At 43.1% G+C, this 16,489-nt stretch overlaps 1 protein-coding gene across 1 annotated transcript; it reads left to right on the forward strand.

Moving 5' to 3' along the window:
- The first annotated feature begins 980 nt into the window (after positions 1 to 980).
- LOC125498481 (uncharacterized) lies at positions 981 to 4,056 on the forward strand. Its single transcript, XM_048646697.2, has 5 exons — positions 981 to 1,127; positions 2,615 to 2,836; positions 2,910 to 3,006; positions 3,127 to 3,326; positions 3,424 to 4,056. Exons 1-5 carry the CDS (start codon positions 981 to 983, stop codon positions 4,054 to 4,056), a joined length of 1,299 nt encoding a protein of 432 aa, XP_048502654.2.
- Positions 4,057 to 16,489: the final 12,433 nt, after the last annotated feature.

Genomic DNA, 16,489 nt, shown 5'->3' on the forward strand with positions numbered 1-16,489 from the left:
TATTTATACTGTTTGAAATGACTGCTGTGCCTTGATGTCACCCTAATTGGGAGCATCTGATTGGCTAATCAAAGTTTTGGGACACGTGGCAGCTGTTAACTGGTCAGTACACCTCATTTCATATAAAGGTGTAAATCAGACTTACTGGGCCTAAGTACAGTTTTTGGGGCCAGAAGAAGGTCTTTTTAGTACGTTTTCAGAGAAACGTACTTTTAGGCCTGTCACCTTCAGGCCCTTTTGTACTTTTATTCCCCTGCATATATGCCACATGTTGGGCTCAGATGAGGCCACGTGTCAGTACCAGAGCCGTTTATTTTTTAGGCTACAACATTTGCCCCTTAAAAGAGGGAGTTATTATCTTTTGGGCGCCAAGACGGTTAATCTTCCTCTTTTAACCGACCTGGAACTGCTCTTCTCTTTTTCAAAAAAGAGGCGCCATTTTGCCGGTCTCCACAGGTCAACTCCTATGAACAACGGTTACTTTTACCGGATGAGGGGGTCATTTTCACCCCTTTAAATATGTGCCTTAGTCGCTCCTGGAATCATTTTAACTTTGCTGAGAAATTTTCTAGAGAGAGAGACTCTGCAAATTTTTACTGAACTTTTTAGAGAGAAGAACAACTCCCGTCCAAGCTCTTGCAATTGTTGTTTTGCTCGTCCGAGATTTCAAGTCATCTTCAACATTCGTCCGAACTTTCTTCTACAGGTATATTCTCAACTCTTTTCCTTGATTGCACACATATTTTAAGAAAATGGATTCGTCCTCTTCCTCGAACAATTTTGGCCGCTCAAGGGTTGGTGCTAACCCTAGAACAGAGGGCCTAACTTCTTCGGCATCTTCTAGAGTTGGTCCTATCTTGGCCGGGCATGCATTCTTTATCTTTAGCCATGGACGGCAAAGTCAGACGACCCAGTCTTTACCTGTGTAGGGTAATCTGGCGCGCGTCAAGCAAACGGCTCGCATCAGAAGAGGGGTAACCATGCCGGCCTCTAGCTCTGAAAGGGAGGAATCCACTGGGCGAATTCCAGCCGAAGGAGAACGAGAGACCCAAAGCGCTCGTCCTGCCTACCAAACTCTTTCTCCTGAACATGCCGAGGAGGAACCAGAAATCAGGGGCTCCCCAGAGGTCAGCCCGTCCATACATAGGACGATCTCAGATGAGCCGAGGACGGCTAGCTCTTCTGACCCTGCTAGTGGCTCAGAGGAGCCATCAACCACTTCGTCTGAAATAAGACGGCGGCTAGGTCCCCTTTCTGACCCTAGGTTCATCCTGGCCGATAACTATGGCTGGGACGATTAGGCTCGGACCTTAGACCTTTTTCAGTGGTTATGCCCATGCCTGGCTACCACTTTGTCCTTCCCGGCCGAGAGGACACTATTTTCAGTGCTCCTCCCGGCCATTTTGCAGTTTATCGGCTGGCATTAGATGCCGGCCTGCGCTTTCCCCTTCACCCTTTCATCAGCCAACTTCTTCAGTATTACGGCATAGGACATAATCAGCTTGCCCCTAACTCTTGGCAAAACATCCTTACCTTTCTGGCCGTCTGCAATTTAAAGGGAAAGGACCCTTCTCTGGCCGCTTTCACCCATATTCACTACGTCGCCAAGGTCCCTAGGACCATTGAAGGAAGCTGGCTGAGCGTGTGCAACCGTCAAGGATTCTTGACGTCTTGGGATAAGACTTCCAAGATGCACTCATGGAAGGGCGAGTTCCTCTTTGTCCAGCGCCCAATAAAGCGGTGGCAAACCGTCTTCGGTATTTTAGCCGGACAACCACAAATACTGGACGGATGGCCTCATACCTGGAACTGGAGAGTAACTCTGCCGAAGAGATGGTGGAGTACTTCCGGGTTTCGGAGTATACTATGGAAGATGTTTCTTTCAAGGGTCCGTCCAATTGGATTCCTTTTAAGGAAATGTTTTACCATGACAACTTCCTAGTCGCTGCCGGCTTACGGCAGGACGAGGACAGAGGTATATCAACTAAGAATCTTCCAAGTAAAAATTTCTATACTTGCTTATCATTCATCCAACACTTGTTTTATTCCCTTTTGCAGATTCAGCCAGGAGCAAACTAAGGAAGTCTTGGATTGGAGACATGAGCTCGTCCAGATTTGCGGATACTCTATGGAAGGAGTACAGTAAGTCAGGTGCCGAAAAGAGGGCCGACACTCTGGTAAGCTATTGTATATGTATACACAATTTTTTTTTTTTTTTTTTTTTGCCTGGATGACTTGTCTACCCATGGGGCAATTCGTCCAGAGAAACACAGGACGAGCTAACTTCTCAAGAAGCAACTCGTCTAGATTGATTTCTTGACGGCTTGCCTCTTAGGGGAACAGTCCGTCTGGAGTAGCATAGGACGAGTTACTCATCGAATAACAACCCGTCCTGGTTGATATCTTGACGGTTTGCCTCTTCGGGGGGCAGTCCGTCTAGAATAGCTTTGGACGAGTTACTCATTTGAGGAGTAATTCGTCCTGGTTGACACCTGGACGGTTTGCCTCTTCGTGGGGCAGTCCGTCTAGAATATTGTTGGACGAGTTGCTTATTTGAGGAGCAATCCGTCCTGGTCGATATCTTGACGTGCATTCTAATCTTTTCCTTTTTCAGAAAAATGCCCCAACTTCTAAAGCTTTGGCCGAGAAAGCCGCCGCAAAGAAACGGCCGGCCGGCACCAGTGAGGCTCCTCCCTCAAAAAAGGCCAAGGGCTTTACTCTAAGAAGAGGAAGACCACACGGCCGGTTCCCAAGGTCGTCATCGAGCTACCGGCCAAGGAGGAGGCCAAAGAAGAGCCGGCTGAAGCCGACTCCCGGGCCCTCGTGGCCTATACTGGTCCGGCTGAGCAGCCCACACCTTCACAACCTGACGAGGTTGTCATATTGGAGGATGCTGGACAACTTCTCAGCCGGACACGGCTGTGGACGGTTCCGCCTTTTCTGGGCCTGTGGCCCAACTCGTAGGCCAGATGCCGGCTGCGTATAGGACGGCTTCCCGTTCCTCTGGTGAGTCTTACTATTCCAACGTAGTTAGAACACTACGGGTTGGCGGGCGTCCGATGAGTCCGTCCAACAAACAGACCGTGGTTATTCCCATCAGGTGTACTGACGAGTCTAACCTTTCAGATAAAGGGAAGGGTCCAGCTGTTGACGGCTCCCCTAGCCTCTCTGACGATGAATCTTCTCCAGCTTTTGGAAAGATGTCTTCGTCCGATCGTGAGAAGCTCAAGACGGAGCTGTTTAAGTGCTTTCCCGAACCTTATATCAAGGGGTTAAGGGGAGCATCGTCTGGGCATGTAGGTTACATGTCTCAGCTTGCTGCCGAGGTACGTCTTTCTTTTTCTAGACGCTTATGTTTTATACTTGACATTTATTTTCCTTTTTTCATCCGTCCTGACATGCCTTATCCTTTCATGTGTTCAGCTTTTTGCTCGCAGCATGATAACAGAGGACTGGGCAAAGGAGCTCAGAAAAGAGAATAAGAAGCTCGTCCACGATGTGACGGCGGCTGCTGATCATGCCCAGTTTGCTATGGCCCAGCAAGAGGTGCTGCATCAGCAGACCAAGGTTGCATTGGAAAAACGGTCTGCCGAGCTAGAGTCTCAGATCAAAGTCTACCTTCTTCGGTTGACGGAGATGCTGGACGAACGGGCTTCATTGGAACGTGTCCTGACGGACGAGAGGAACTCAGTCATGACGATGGCTGCTGATTTTTTCAAAGAGAACCTCGTCCTTAAGGTCAAGAACCAAGCCCTTCGTACTGAGGTGGCCGAGACCATTGCTGGCGCCAAAGAGGCTATGAACACCGTCATAGATACCTCAAAGGAATGGGCATTGCAAGCTTTTGGCATGATGGCCGAAGAAGAGGATATCCCCAGATATGCTCGTCGGCTGGCGTTCCAGGAGGCTTTGCATAAGGCGACTATATCCGGAGCCGACCCTCCCGTTTTTGAAGAATCTTCTGAAGATGAAGAGGGGAGGACGATGCTGAGGCCCAGGATGAAGAGGACAATGATCCTCCTGCCGCTTAGTTCCTTTGTTGTATCCTGGCCGTGAGCCATTTGTAATTTTCCTCCTTTTGTACTTAGATGAATTTTAGGTTGTAATCATCTTTTTTACATTTATGAAAAGCTATCTTTTTCAATCTCTCTTGTTCTATGCTGTACTGTTTTTGACATATTACCTTACAACCTCATATCTATTACAAGTACAAAAACAATCCGTCATAATATTTGGCTGGTCTAACCAACTCTTTTGGCCGATCTCATCCATTACTATTATTAAGGCTAAGTATAAATGTATCTCGTCAATCATTCTGATCTGACCCAGTAGCTCTTTTCTGGACGTTCATAACCAGATGCTCAAGCATACTTGTAATTTTTAAATTTCCAAGTATAGAAGTTTGCTCGGCCAGAGCCCGGGTTCCGTTCGTCCTTGGACAAAGACTTAGTTAGTTTATAAATTATGCCCCTATATGCCCCCTTCTTGGACGAAGAGTTTTTATAACTTTTTCCTGTTCAAGAAGGAGTTGAGAAGATAATTTTTAAACAATTGGACAAGTGGTTATGCGAGAAGCAACTCGTCCAAGCTAATATTCTGACGGGCTGCTTCTTTGGAGAGCAACTCGTCTGAATGATAGTTGGACGAAGATTCTTTTGAAAACTCGTCCATCATGAAATAACTTGTTCCTTTACTAAGGTTGTTATTTCGAAGTTTTGTGGCTTTTGGACGGACAGTAAGATACCTTTACTAAGGCGTCTTATTTCCAGCCGACCTTGTTCAGGAGATGTTTAACTCTTTAAGTAAACAACCGGCCAAATCTGACATGTCTTTATCCGTTTAAGAATGATAACATGTTCAGCCGAACTCCTAATGAAAGGTGCATTGTCTTTTTGCTTTGTAAAATTAGTTAGCTTTTGACGTTAGTATGTAACTTTAAGCAAACAATTAAAACAAAGTCATAGAGAAGTAGAATTGTATTATATGAAGTTTGCTTGACGGATAGTCAAGGTACATGTCTACATTCTACTTTTTCATTGTAATGCATTAGGAAAAGATTACAATTTAGCTGAGTGCTCTAAACAAAGTATTTCTTCAAAGTGTCAGAATTCCACGTCCTAGGAATAGGACGTCCGTCCAATCCTTCAAGACGAAAGGTACCATTCTGAACGACTTCATTATCTTATAAGGGCCTTCCCAGTTAGGAGTAAGCTTGCCTAACTCTTTGGCTCGGCCGACCGCTTCCATTTTTCTTAGGACGAGATCTCCCATCTTTAATGGACGTCTAGCAACTCTTTTGTTGAAGTCTCTTGCCATTCTTAACTTATATAGTTGCATCCTCAGCAGAGCATTGCCCCTGACTTCAGGAACTAAGTCCAAAGCCGTCCTAAGAGCTGCCCAGTTAGCATCTTCTGAGTACATCATTACTCTTAAGGTGGGTTCCTCAACTTCAATAGGAAGGACAGCCTCAGAGCCATAAACCATCATAAAGGGAGTCTCTCCTGTGGAATTCTTGGCCGTCGTCCTAATTGACCATAAGACCAGCTGCAATTCTTCTACCCAAAGCCCCTTTGCATTGTCTAACTTCTTTTTTATTCCGGCCGAAAGGATCTTGTTAAAGCCTCCACTTGCCCATTAGCCTGTGGATGAGCTACTGCTGCAAAGTGAGCTTAATTCCTTGGTCGGCCAACCATTGACGAAGCTTGGGTGTTTCAAATTGTGGCCCATTATCAAAGACGATCGACTGGGGCATGCCAAACCTTGTAATTAAGTTCTTCCAGATGAACCCTTTGACATCATTGGTGGTGATATCCTTAATGCTTCAGCTTCAACCCATTTTGTAAAGTAGTCTACAGCTACTATTACAAATTTCTTCTGGCCGGCAGCAATAGGAAAAGGCCCAAGAATCCATCCCCCATTTAGCAAAGGGAAGAGGAAAGAGAATGGGCGTCAAGAATTGGACGGCTTTTGAGGATATTACCATGCTTTGGCAACTATCACACTTCTTGGCATAGAGGAGTGCATCTTCTTTTAAGGACGGCCAAAAGTAGCCCGTCCTGAGAGCCCTTTCTGCCAAAGCTCTTCCTCCAATGTGAGAAGCACAAGCTCCCTCATGCAACTCCTTCAAAACGTCCAGACCTTCCTTTCGGCTGATGCACTTGAGAAGAGGCCGATTATAGGATTTTTTGTATAAGGTCTCATTCCAAATTCAAACCACTTGTCCCTAGCTCTCACATACTTGGCCTTAATGGGATCAAGAGGCAGACGGCCGTTTTCTTGAACTCAATGATTGGACTCATCCACTCATCATCTCGGCTGAGAAACAGCACTTCTCCGGCCTCAATGCTCTTGGCCGCCTTCACCTCCCAAAAGACTGTTCTAGGAACGTCACCTTCGGCCGAGCTGGCCAGTTTAGAGAGGGCATCAGCTTGATGGTTTTCTGATCTGGGCACCTGATCTAGGACGAACCTCTTTAAAGACTTGATCTCGTCCTTGACCAAATTCATATACTTGCTCATGGACGCTTCCTTGCATTCAAACTCACCATTGACCTGACTGACAACCAGCAGAGAGTCAGTTTTAGCTTCGATTTCCAAGGCCCCAGCCGCTTTACACATTTTTATGCCGGCTAAGAGAGCTTCATACTCTGCTTCTTATTGGACGCCTGGAACTTGAATTTCATAGCATATTCAAACTTATCCCCTTCTGGAGATTGAAAAATGATTCCTGCCCCACATCCGTTGGCAGTTGAGGATCCGTCCACCATAAGGGTCCAATGACGCCTTCCTGCTGCTGGATCCTGGACGCTTTCTATCGTAGGCCGAGTAAGCTCTACGATGAAATCAGCCAAAGCTTGGCCCTTGATTGCCTTTCTAGGCTCAAATGTTAAATCAAACATATTCAGCTCAACAGCCCATTTTAACATTCGGCCAGAGGCATCCATCTTATGCAACACTTGTCTAAGTGGCTGATCTGTATATACAAGGATGCTGTGAGCTAAGAAGTAAGGTCTTAACTTCCGGCTAGCCATCAACAAGGCCAGGCCGAATTTCTCGATGGTGGAATATCTGTTCTCAGCATCTTTCAGCACATGGCTCACAAAATAGACGGGTATTTGCACCGCGTCTCTTTCAGCCAAGAGGACCGCACTGACTGCGAAAGGTGATACAGCCAGGTATACATACAACTTTTCACCTTCGGCCGGACTGATCAACCTAGGCAGCTGCCGAAGATGGTCTTTGACTTGCTGAAGTGCCAACTCAGCTTCTTCCGACCACTCAAACTTGGCATTCTTTTTGATAGTAGCAAAGAAATGGTGACATTTGTCTCCTGATTTTGAGAGAAACCGTCCAAGAGCAGCCAAACAGCCCGTCAACCTCTGAACTTCTTTGACTTTGGACGGCGAAGACATATTCATAATAGCCTGAATTTTGTCGGGATTTGCCTCAATCCCTCTCTGATCAACCAAAAATCCCAGAAATTTCCCAGCAACTACGCCGAACACACATTTTTGCGGATTAAGCTTCAACTTGAATTTTCTCAAGGTGAGGAAGGTTTCCCTCAGATCGTCCAGATGATCTTTCTCCTCTTTACTCTTGACGATCATGTCGTCTATATAAGCTTCCATATTTCGCCGAGCTGCGGCTGAAATACTGTATTAATGAGCCTCTGAAATGTAGCCGGAGCATTTCTTAGGCCGAAAGGCATCCTGAGCCATCCATACAGCCCTTTCTCGGTAACGAAGGAAGTCTTATCTTGATCATCCGGCCACATAGGAATCTGATGGAAGCCAGAGTAGGCATCCATAAAGCTCAGCAGGGCATGGCCGGCCGTAGAATCAACCAGACGATCTATTTTTGGCAACGGGAAGCTGTCCTTAGGACAAGCCTTGTTCAAATCTGTATAATCAACCACATCCTCCAAGTGCCATTCGGCTTTGGAACCATCACAACATTTGCTACCCAATCTGGGTAAGTTTTCTCCGGATGAATTTAGATTTAAGCAGCTTTTGAACTTCCTCATCAACGGCCTTATTTCTGGCCGGCCCCAGATGCCTCTTCTTCTGCCGAATAGGCTTTTGCCCCGGCTCAATGTTGAGCTTATGGACGGCCACCTCAGGGTCTATCCCCGGCATCTCTTCTACAGCATAGGCAAACACATCTTCAAATTCTCGCAGCAACGCAACTAAGGCGTCCTGAATTTCCGATCTCAAAACTGATCCAATTTTCAATGTCCTTTCCGGACGCTCTGGATTCAAGCAAATCTCTACTGGACTTTCCACAGGCTCTGGACGTTCTAGTCCCAGACTCATTATAGCCATTATCTCAGATGAATGCTTTTCTTCCTTAATAGCCAAACACTTTCTCTTCTTGCTAGGCAAAAGCATGGACGGATTGCTTTCAGGAAGAGGCGACTCCTGAACCTTCTCAATTTCCTCCTTAAGCTCACCAATCTGGCCTTTAACTTTTTTGGCCGAATCATCTCCTTGTGCCCTTGGACACTCTGCTTTTTCCTTCCAAGATGATGGTTTGAGTGTGGTGAGATAGCATTCTCTGGCAGCTTGCTGGCTCCATAAAGAGATCCAATCTTCCCACCATCACATTCAAACTTCATCAGCATTAAGTGGGTCACAATGACGGCCTTGATGTGATTTAAGGTAGGTCGCCCGAGAATGACGTTATAAGCTGTCAAGTCTCGTACTACCAAAAATTTCACAAAAAGCGTCCTGGCCGCATCTTTTTCTCCAACTCTGACGGGCAAGGTGACGGTTCCCATAGGGTGTATGACCCCGCCGCCAAAACCAATTATAGGATGATTGACCGGCATCAAATCGTTTTTGTCAAACTTTAAACGAGACAAACAATCAGCACTGATGATGTCAGTTGAGCTTCCAGTATCAATCAAAATTCGCCAACCCTTAGATTGGCAATCTTCATTTCCACAACCAGCGGATCATCATGAGGCGTCCTAATATTCCCCCGGTCCAACTCGCTGACCACTATTTTTGGAAAAGGATCAGACTCGGCCTGGTTGTGAGCATAACCTGGCTGAGTTCCCTCAAATATTTTTGTGGCCGCGATTTGTCGGACCTCCAGCTGCAAATCCTCCTGAGATGACCATCACCACATCATCATCCGTGCTATCTCCGATCTTTCTTCCTTGACGGTTATCCCTTTTCTGAAACTTCCTTCCTGACGAGGGTAGGTAATTGTTCATCTTTCCTTTTCGAGCCAACTCTTCTAGTGCTCGCTTCAAATGCTTGCATTCATTGGTTTCATGTCCACAATCTTTGTGAAAGTGACAATACTTGCTCTTGTCCCTGTTACGGTAAGGCGTCTTCATCTCGGCCGGCGCCTTTAGTCATGCTGATCTTTTATTTCCATCAAAATGGAATATTGATCTTTGTTGAACTCTATTGGTTCAACTGAGGCCGCCGGCTCTGACCGCCTACTTCTCTTGGACGAAGTGGTCATAGAAGTCATGGCCCAAGTCTCAGCCTTCTTGGGCGGATTCTTTTTTGGCTGAACAGCTTCTTCAACTTTCTTCACTTCTGGCTGTTTTGCTTCAGCACAGACCTCTGTGGCATGAATGAATGCTTCAGCCTCCCTCAGTGCTTCCGTCAAAGTAGTGATTTTCTTCTTCACCAAATCAAACTTAAAACTTCCTGGTCTTAGACCTCTGATGAAGGCGTCAAACGCCACACCCGCATTCAGATCTTGGATCTGCAACGCCTCCAGATTAAACCTCTTCACATAACCTCTCAAGGCTTCCTTAGGACCTTGGATGACTTTACCCAGGTGCATGCTTGTTTTCTGTTCTTGCCGATTAGCCACAAAGTGACTGGTGAATAGAATACTAAGTTCAGTAAAATTATTCACTGAATTAGGCGGCAAGTTGTTGAACCATTTTTGCGCTACTCCTTTCAAAGTAGCTGGGAAATTCTTACACCAAGTAGCATCGTCCACCCCTTGGACATACATCTGATGCTTGTAAGCTGATAGGTGATCGTCCGGATCAGTAGTTCCGTCAAAAGGATCAATGGTTGGGAGCTTAACCTTTGGGAAAGGAGGGGACTCCATGATCCTGACCGAGAAAGGAGTGGGCCAATTGATCTGGAGTGCCGCCACCTGCCCCTCAATGGGTATGTGCTCCTGACGGTACTCTTTTAAAACCGGATTAGATGAGGTGTTAGCTAAGGCTGGACGCCTGTACACCATAGGCTGCAAAACTGTCTTCTCTTGCCTGGGCTGGAAAGCGGATGGACCACGGCTTCGCACCACTGTTCTGGACGGGAGCCTTAAGGACGGATCCTTCATATATGGCGTGGAGCCAGAGGCTGAACGCTGCTGCGCTGCCGCCCTCTTGGCCTCCAAGTACTCCCGAGCATCAGTCTCCATCATGTGACCAGTAGGAGGGATATTATCTGCTGGACGGACCACCAGCTTCCAGTCCATCTTCCTCCAGAATCACTGACTGCCGGCTGCTTTCCTTTGGAAGGCGGCTTAGTCAATTCTGGCCGAGGTGGCCGACTAGGTCCTGGACGACCCTCTTGGGATCGCCCTTTAAGTGGCGCAGCTGCCTCTTCTCTCGGACTCATCTGAAAAAATAGCATGTTGTTCTTAATCTGCTCTTCTCATAACAGCGGCCATCCTGGCCTGGAAGTCATTTAACACATTTTCCAAATGACCAGCAGTCACTGGACGGTCAAGATTTTCTTGGATGACTGGAGTTACAGTCCTACCCTCAGGTGAACGGCAGCATGGCCCTGATCCCTGCCTCGAGGTGGCCTCTCGTCATCAACGGTATCATCCACCTGAACTCTAAAACTTCTGTTCCTTGCCACATTCGAAGAGTGACAGTCCGTCATTGTTGCGTCTCCCCACAGACGGCGCCAAATGTTATGTAGTGCAAAACTAGCAATTATATCACAACTCCCAAAGATGAGTTCTTGAAATGGAGACTTGTGCAACAATGATTGGTCAAATCCCGAAGCAAACTCCTGACCAGCAACCTGCACAAAAGGGACCCACCCTGGAGGTTTGGGTGGTATTTCCCCCTCCGAAGCTTAAGTCAGATGTCAGGGATGTAAAGGAACTTTTAGAGAGAGAAAGTAGAGAGAGAGAGAGAAGAATTTATGACAGAGTAACAGTACTATCCCTCAAAAACGTACCTTTCACCCTGAAATCAAGGACTATTTATACTGTTTGAAATGACTGCTGTGCCTTGATGTCACCCTAATTTGGGAGCATCTGATTGGCTAATCAAAGTTTTGGGACACGTGGCAGCTGTTAACTGGTCAGTACACCTCACTTTCATATAAAGGTGTAAATCAGACTTACTGGGCCTAAGTACAGTTTTTGGGGCCAGAAGAAGGTCTTTTTAGTACGTTTTCAGAGAAACGTACTTTTAGGCCTGTCACCTTCAGGCCCTTTTGTACTTTTATTCCCCTGCATATATGCCACATGTTGGGCTCAGATGAGGCCACGTGTCAGTACCAGAGCCGTTTATTTTTTAGGCTACAACAGAATGTATTTGGTGATCATGAGCTGATCAGTTGCATAAAGAACAAAAACAAGTGGGAAACAAATGAAAGTGAAGACAATATGACAGATTTTTATGCTTTTCTACGTAAAATATAGTACTGACATTATGGGTCAACTATTTTAATTAATTCTTTAATTAGTTAGTATGTAGTGAGAGTATGTATGAAGCCATGAACTAAAGAGTAGACATATGCGACGCATTCTTTCTTATGTGATGCAGTGAAGTTCAGTACTCCAGTTGTTTGTTTGACTTTGTTTTGGAACTTTCATACCTACATAAAGTAATAATCTACCTAAGTAGGTCATGGGTGATATACGGAGGAAGACTAATGAATGTGAGATGGTTGAATACAACTTGAGTGCGTAATTAATGTGTTCATATAGGGAATATAGAAATCATATTTGTTAATGACAAATACATCACCGGGCATGTACACACAGTCCTATATCGAAGGACAGAGTGACCATGCACAAGTTAAGATGAGATTCCATCCTAAAACCAATTAGCAATAGGAAATTAGCTTATTAAGCATAGCCTTATATGTTAGGGTGCTAGTTGAAGGATTTATGTCCTCGACTTAAATGCAATTACTAATATATAATGGATCGTATTATAGAGATAATAAGTTCGTTATATTGGGTCGTCTATACGTCTTGCTAGAGAAAGCTATAGAACTTCGGATTAGTAAATAAATAAACCCGAAGCCCAATGTAACGGATCCTACAAGGTCACACATTAAACTTGGATCAACAAAAGAAACCTAGAGCCCAAGAGGGCCCTAGGGTGGCCGTCAAGAGATAGGAAAAGGGGAGAGAAATCTGACCTAAATACTTTTATATATTGGGTTAGGCAGAAAAGAAAACGGTCAATTTATTCTCTTATTATTTTCTCTCTCATTCTCTCTTAAAAAGTCACGTAATACTCCTCAAACAAGAAAGAAGTTTTCTTCCTTTCCAACTAGCATTGCTGGAGTGTTGATCTGGGTTGGTGGACTAAGTAGAGGAATCACATTTGAGATTCTCAATCCGGGTTATTCAAGCTTTGTGGAAATCACGCTACAAAGGTTATTTCTAAACTTGTATATGATCCTTAATTGTATATGCATGTGATCCTGTTTTAAGTGCTTATGAATTTGATTCATGAAATTCCTATAGTACTTATATATTCCTACAGTGGTATCAGTTTTAGCCTCTTGCATATAGAATTTTGGTCATAAAGTTTAGTTTATGTATGATTAATTTTAATTTGATTAAGGGGAGGAATTAAATTATGGATTGAAAATTAATTGAAATTTGTTAAAAGGAGTTTTAATTACTTTCTTTCTCAATATTTCATAGCCGAAATTTTTCACCTCCTAAACCCTAATTTTCGAAATTTATAAAATTCTGATTTTAGATCTCTAAATTTCGAAAAAAAAATAAATAAATTCATGTTAATTAATAAAACTTTCATGCTTAAAATCGTTTATGTATGAAGATAAATTCATGTAAAAGGTGTTTTATATGAATTAGTGATTAATTATATGAATAATCTGAAAATTAATTAAAATAGATATTTTAAAATTTAATTTTCTGTATTAAGCATAAAGAGTTATGTTTATTTTAATCAAGATCACTAAATTAATTTTACAATAGGTTGTAAATTTAATCTCCTTCAAATAAAATAATAAAAGAAAAAAAAAACAATTGAAGGAGGAAGAGGAGCAGCCACCGTGGCTGCTCCGGTGGTCTGCCGGCAAGAAGCCAGTGAAAAGGCTGACGCTGACTGCCGGCGAGCAGTCGCGTCGGAAACAGGGGAGGTGGCGGCAGCCTTGCTTGCTCGACGCGCGTTCGACAGCAGGGGCTGCTCGAAGACGGAGCGTCAGTTCGCGAAAGAACGAACGACCAGTTGCCGGTGAGGCGGCCTGAAGGATCGCCAGTGAGGTGGCCTGAAGGGTCGCCGGGTTTTACGTCATTGGCTGGTTACGTGAACTACGTTCACGGTGTTTTCAAATTTTAAAAAAAAAAAAATTTTTAAAAAGAAACGTGCCTAAAATCTGGCAGCAGCATTTTTTTTATCTTTTGGAAGTTTTATTTTGAAAACAGATTTTTGAGAAAGATAAGTAAATTTCAATTATGTTAATTATTGATTTGGTCATAAATTTCAATCCATAATCTGATTTTTTAATCTAATTAAAATTAATTAGGCTAGTTTTAAGGGATAGAATCTTTAGGTGATTAGATATTACTTAAAATTTTATCTTCTTGCTTTAATTAAGAATATTTGATATTTTAATTGATTGGCAAGTATAATATGTGATATTATTATGGCTTTATATATGATATATTTGCTATGTATGACTAGTATGGCCCAAATTAAGATAGAAAATACGATCTGCGTATCGTGATGTATTCTTGTAATTTTAAATACGATCTGCGTATCGTTAAGTATTTTTGTAATTTATTTAATTTAGTTATTATGTAAATTATTTTTGATACTTATGTAATCCAAAGAAGAGTCCATCAAGAGAAGGCCCATGGAAAAGGTGGATGGAGATCCATGAAGAGTCCAAGAAGGAGCCATTGATGCTTAGTTCTTAGGATTAGGGGCCATACTAGATCATTTTATTTTCGCATTTTATTATTTTTAAAATGCTTATAAGTTTATTGTATGTTGGTTGTTGATGCGCTAGAGTTCACTAATTCATAACAACATAATAAACTTAGGCCCCGTAAATATTAAGGTTTGCTTTTCCAAACATAAAGTACTTATAAAACCCTTAATTAATAGTAATAGGTCATGCCTCCGCAGGGTGTTATCATTAATTTTGGGATATAAGGTAAAATTGCGAATTTTACAACTTAGTTTGGTTGTCCTTAACAAAATTATCAAAAGCGTTTTTGAATTTTGAAGCAAGAGATAGTTAAACATGCGATGTTTATCCATCTAAACAAGAGTTATAAAGTTTATATTAGTAAAAGAGTTTACTTACCTTGATAATGTAACGTTAAGATAAGGCCTCCGTCTGCTTAGTGTTACATGTTGATAGGATCTTGTAAAACACTTATTCATAGGGGACTTTAATTTTGAATAGGTGGTCAACCTAGAAACCTTTTACATGTTTTAGGTTCTTTATAAACATAAAATTGAACTTTGCTTTATTTTTCTGTCTGTAGATATCATGTCTAATAACAACAACAACAACCCCGGTTTCAACATTCGTCCTTTTCTGGAAAAGGACAGACTGAATGGTGAAAATTTCCTTAATTGGGAAAGGACCTTAAGACTCGTTCTGAGGTTTGAGGGTCGAGAGGACGTCTTAGATACCCCGCTTCCTGTAATAACTGATGAATTAACTGATGCTGAAAAACGTCGTGCAAAACAGGCTAGTGATAAGTCTATACCAATCACTTGTTTGATGGTAGCAGCCATGGAGCCGAACCTCCAAAAGAGGTTTGAAACCAAGGATGCCTACACGATCATGCAAGAGCTGCGGGCCATGTTTAAAACTCAGGCCCGAGTTGAGCGGTATGAGACTAACAGGGAGATCCTTGAATGTCACTTGAAGCCGGGTCAACTGTTGGCCCCCATGTGTTCGAAATGATGGGTCTTTTCGAAAACATGGAAAGACTTGGGTTCCCTTATAGGCTCGAGTTGGCTACTGACATCATTCTCCACTCACTACCTGAAAGTTTTAATCAGTTCAGAATGACCTACAATATGAATGAGTCTGAAAAGACTTTGCAAGAGCTGCATGGATTGTTGGTCAATGCTGAAAGGAACATCCCTAAGGTTGAACCAAAGAAAGAGGTTTGTTGTTCAAAAGGGAAAGGGTTTCAAAAGAAATGGGCAGGAAAGAAGGACAAAGGCAAGCAAGTTGCCACTGTCGCTGAAAAACCTAAGCCAACCGCCAAGCCCAAGGTTGCTGCGGAAAGCAAGTGCTTCCACTGTCACAAATTGGACACTGGAAGAGGAACTGCCCGATATACTTGGAGGAAATAAAGAAGTCTGGGGCTTCTACTTCAGGTATATATGTTATAGAAATCAATTTGACTTCTACTTCTTTATGGGTATTTGATACCGGTTGTGGTTCTCACATAGTTAATGATGTGCAGGGACTAAAAAGAAGTAGGAAGCTGGCAAAAGGCGAGGTAGAGCTACGCGTTGGAAATGGAGCACGAGTTGCTGCACTTGCCGTCGGGAGCTATAGTCTACACTTGCCATCTGGGCTTATTTTAGAATTAAATAATTGTTATTTCGTTCCTACAATAACTAAGAACATAATTTCGGTTTCAGTTTTGGATTCTGAAGGTTTTTGCTTTGAAATAAAGAACAAATGTTGTTCCATTTCTTACAATAATATGTTCTATGCCAGAGCTAATTTGATAAATGGTTTATATGTGCTTGATAAATCATTACAAGTCTATAACATAGATAGCAAGAAAAGAAATCAAATGATTCTAACCTAACCTATATTTGGCATTGCCGAATGGGTCATATAAACCAAAAGCGCATTCACAAGTTACAAAAGGACGGTATAATTCCATCATTTGATTTGAATCATTTGATGTATGTGAATCATGCTTAATGGGCAAGATGACAAAATCTTCATTTACTGGAAAAGGTGAAAGGGCCAGCGATCTTTTAGGACTCATACATACAGATGTATGTGGTCCTATGAGCACAAAGGCAAGGGGAGGGTTTAATTACTTCATCACCTTCACTGATGATTTGAGTAGATATGGCTATATTTACTTGATGAAACATAAGTCGGAATCTTTTGATAGATTCAAAGAGTTCCAAAATGAAGTACAGAATCAACTTGGTAAGACAATAAAACACTACGATCCGATCGTGGTGGTGAATATTTGAGCCAAGAGTTTGATGATCATCTAAAGGATTGTGGAATTCTTTCACAATTAACTCCACCAGGAACACCACAGTTAAATGGTGTATCTGAAAGGAG

This window comes from Beta vulgaris, chromosome 6 (genome assembly GCF_026745355.1).
Source record: "Beta vulgaris subsp. vulgaris cultivar EL10 chromosome 6, EL10.2, whole genome shotgun sequence".
Taxonomy (NCBI): domain Eukaryota; kingdom Viridiplantae; phylum Streptophyta; class Magnoliopsida; order Caryophyllales; family Amaranthaceae; genus Beta; species Beta vulgaris.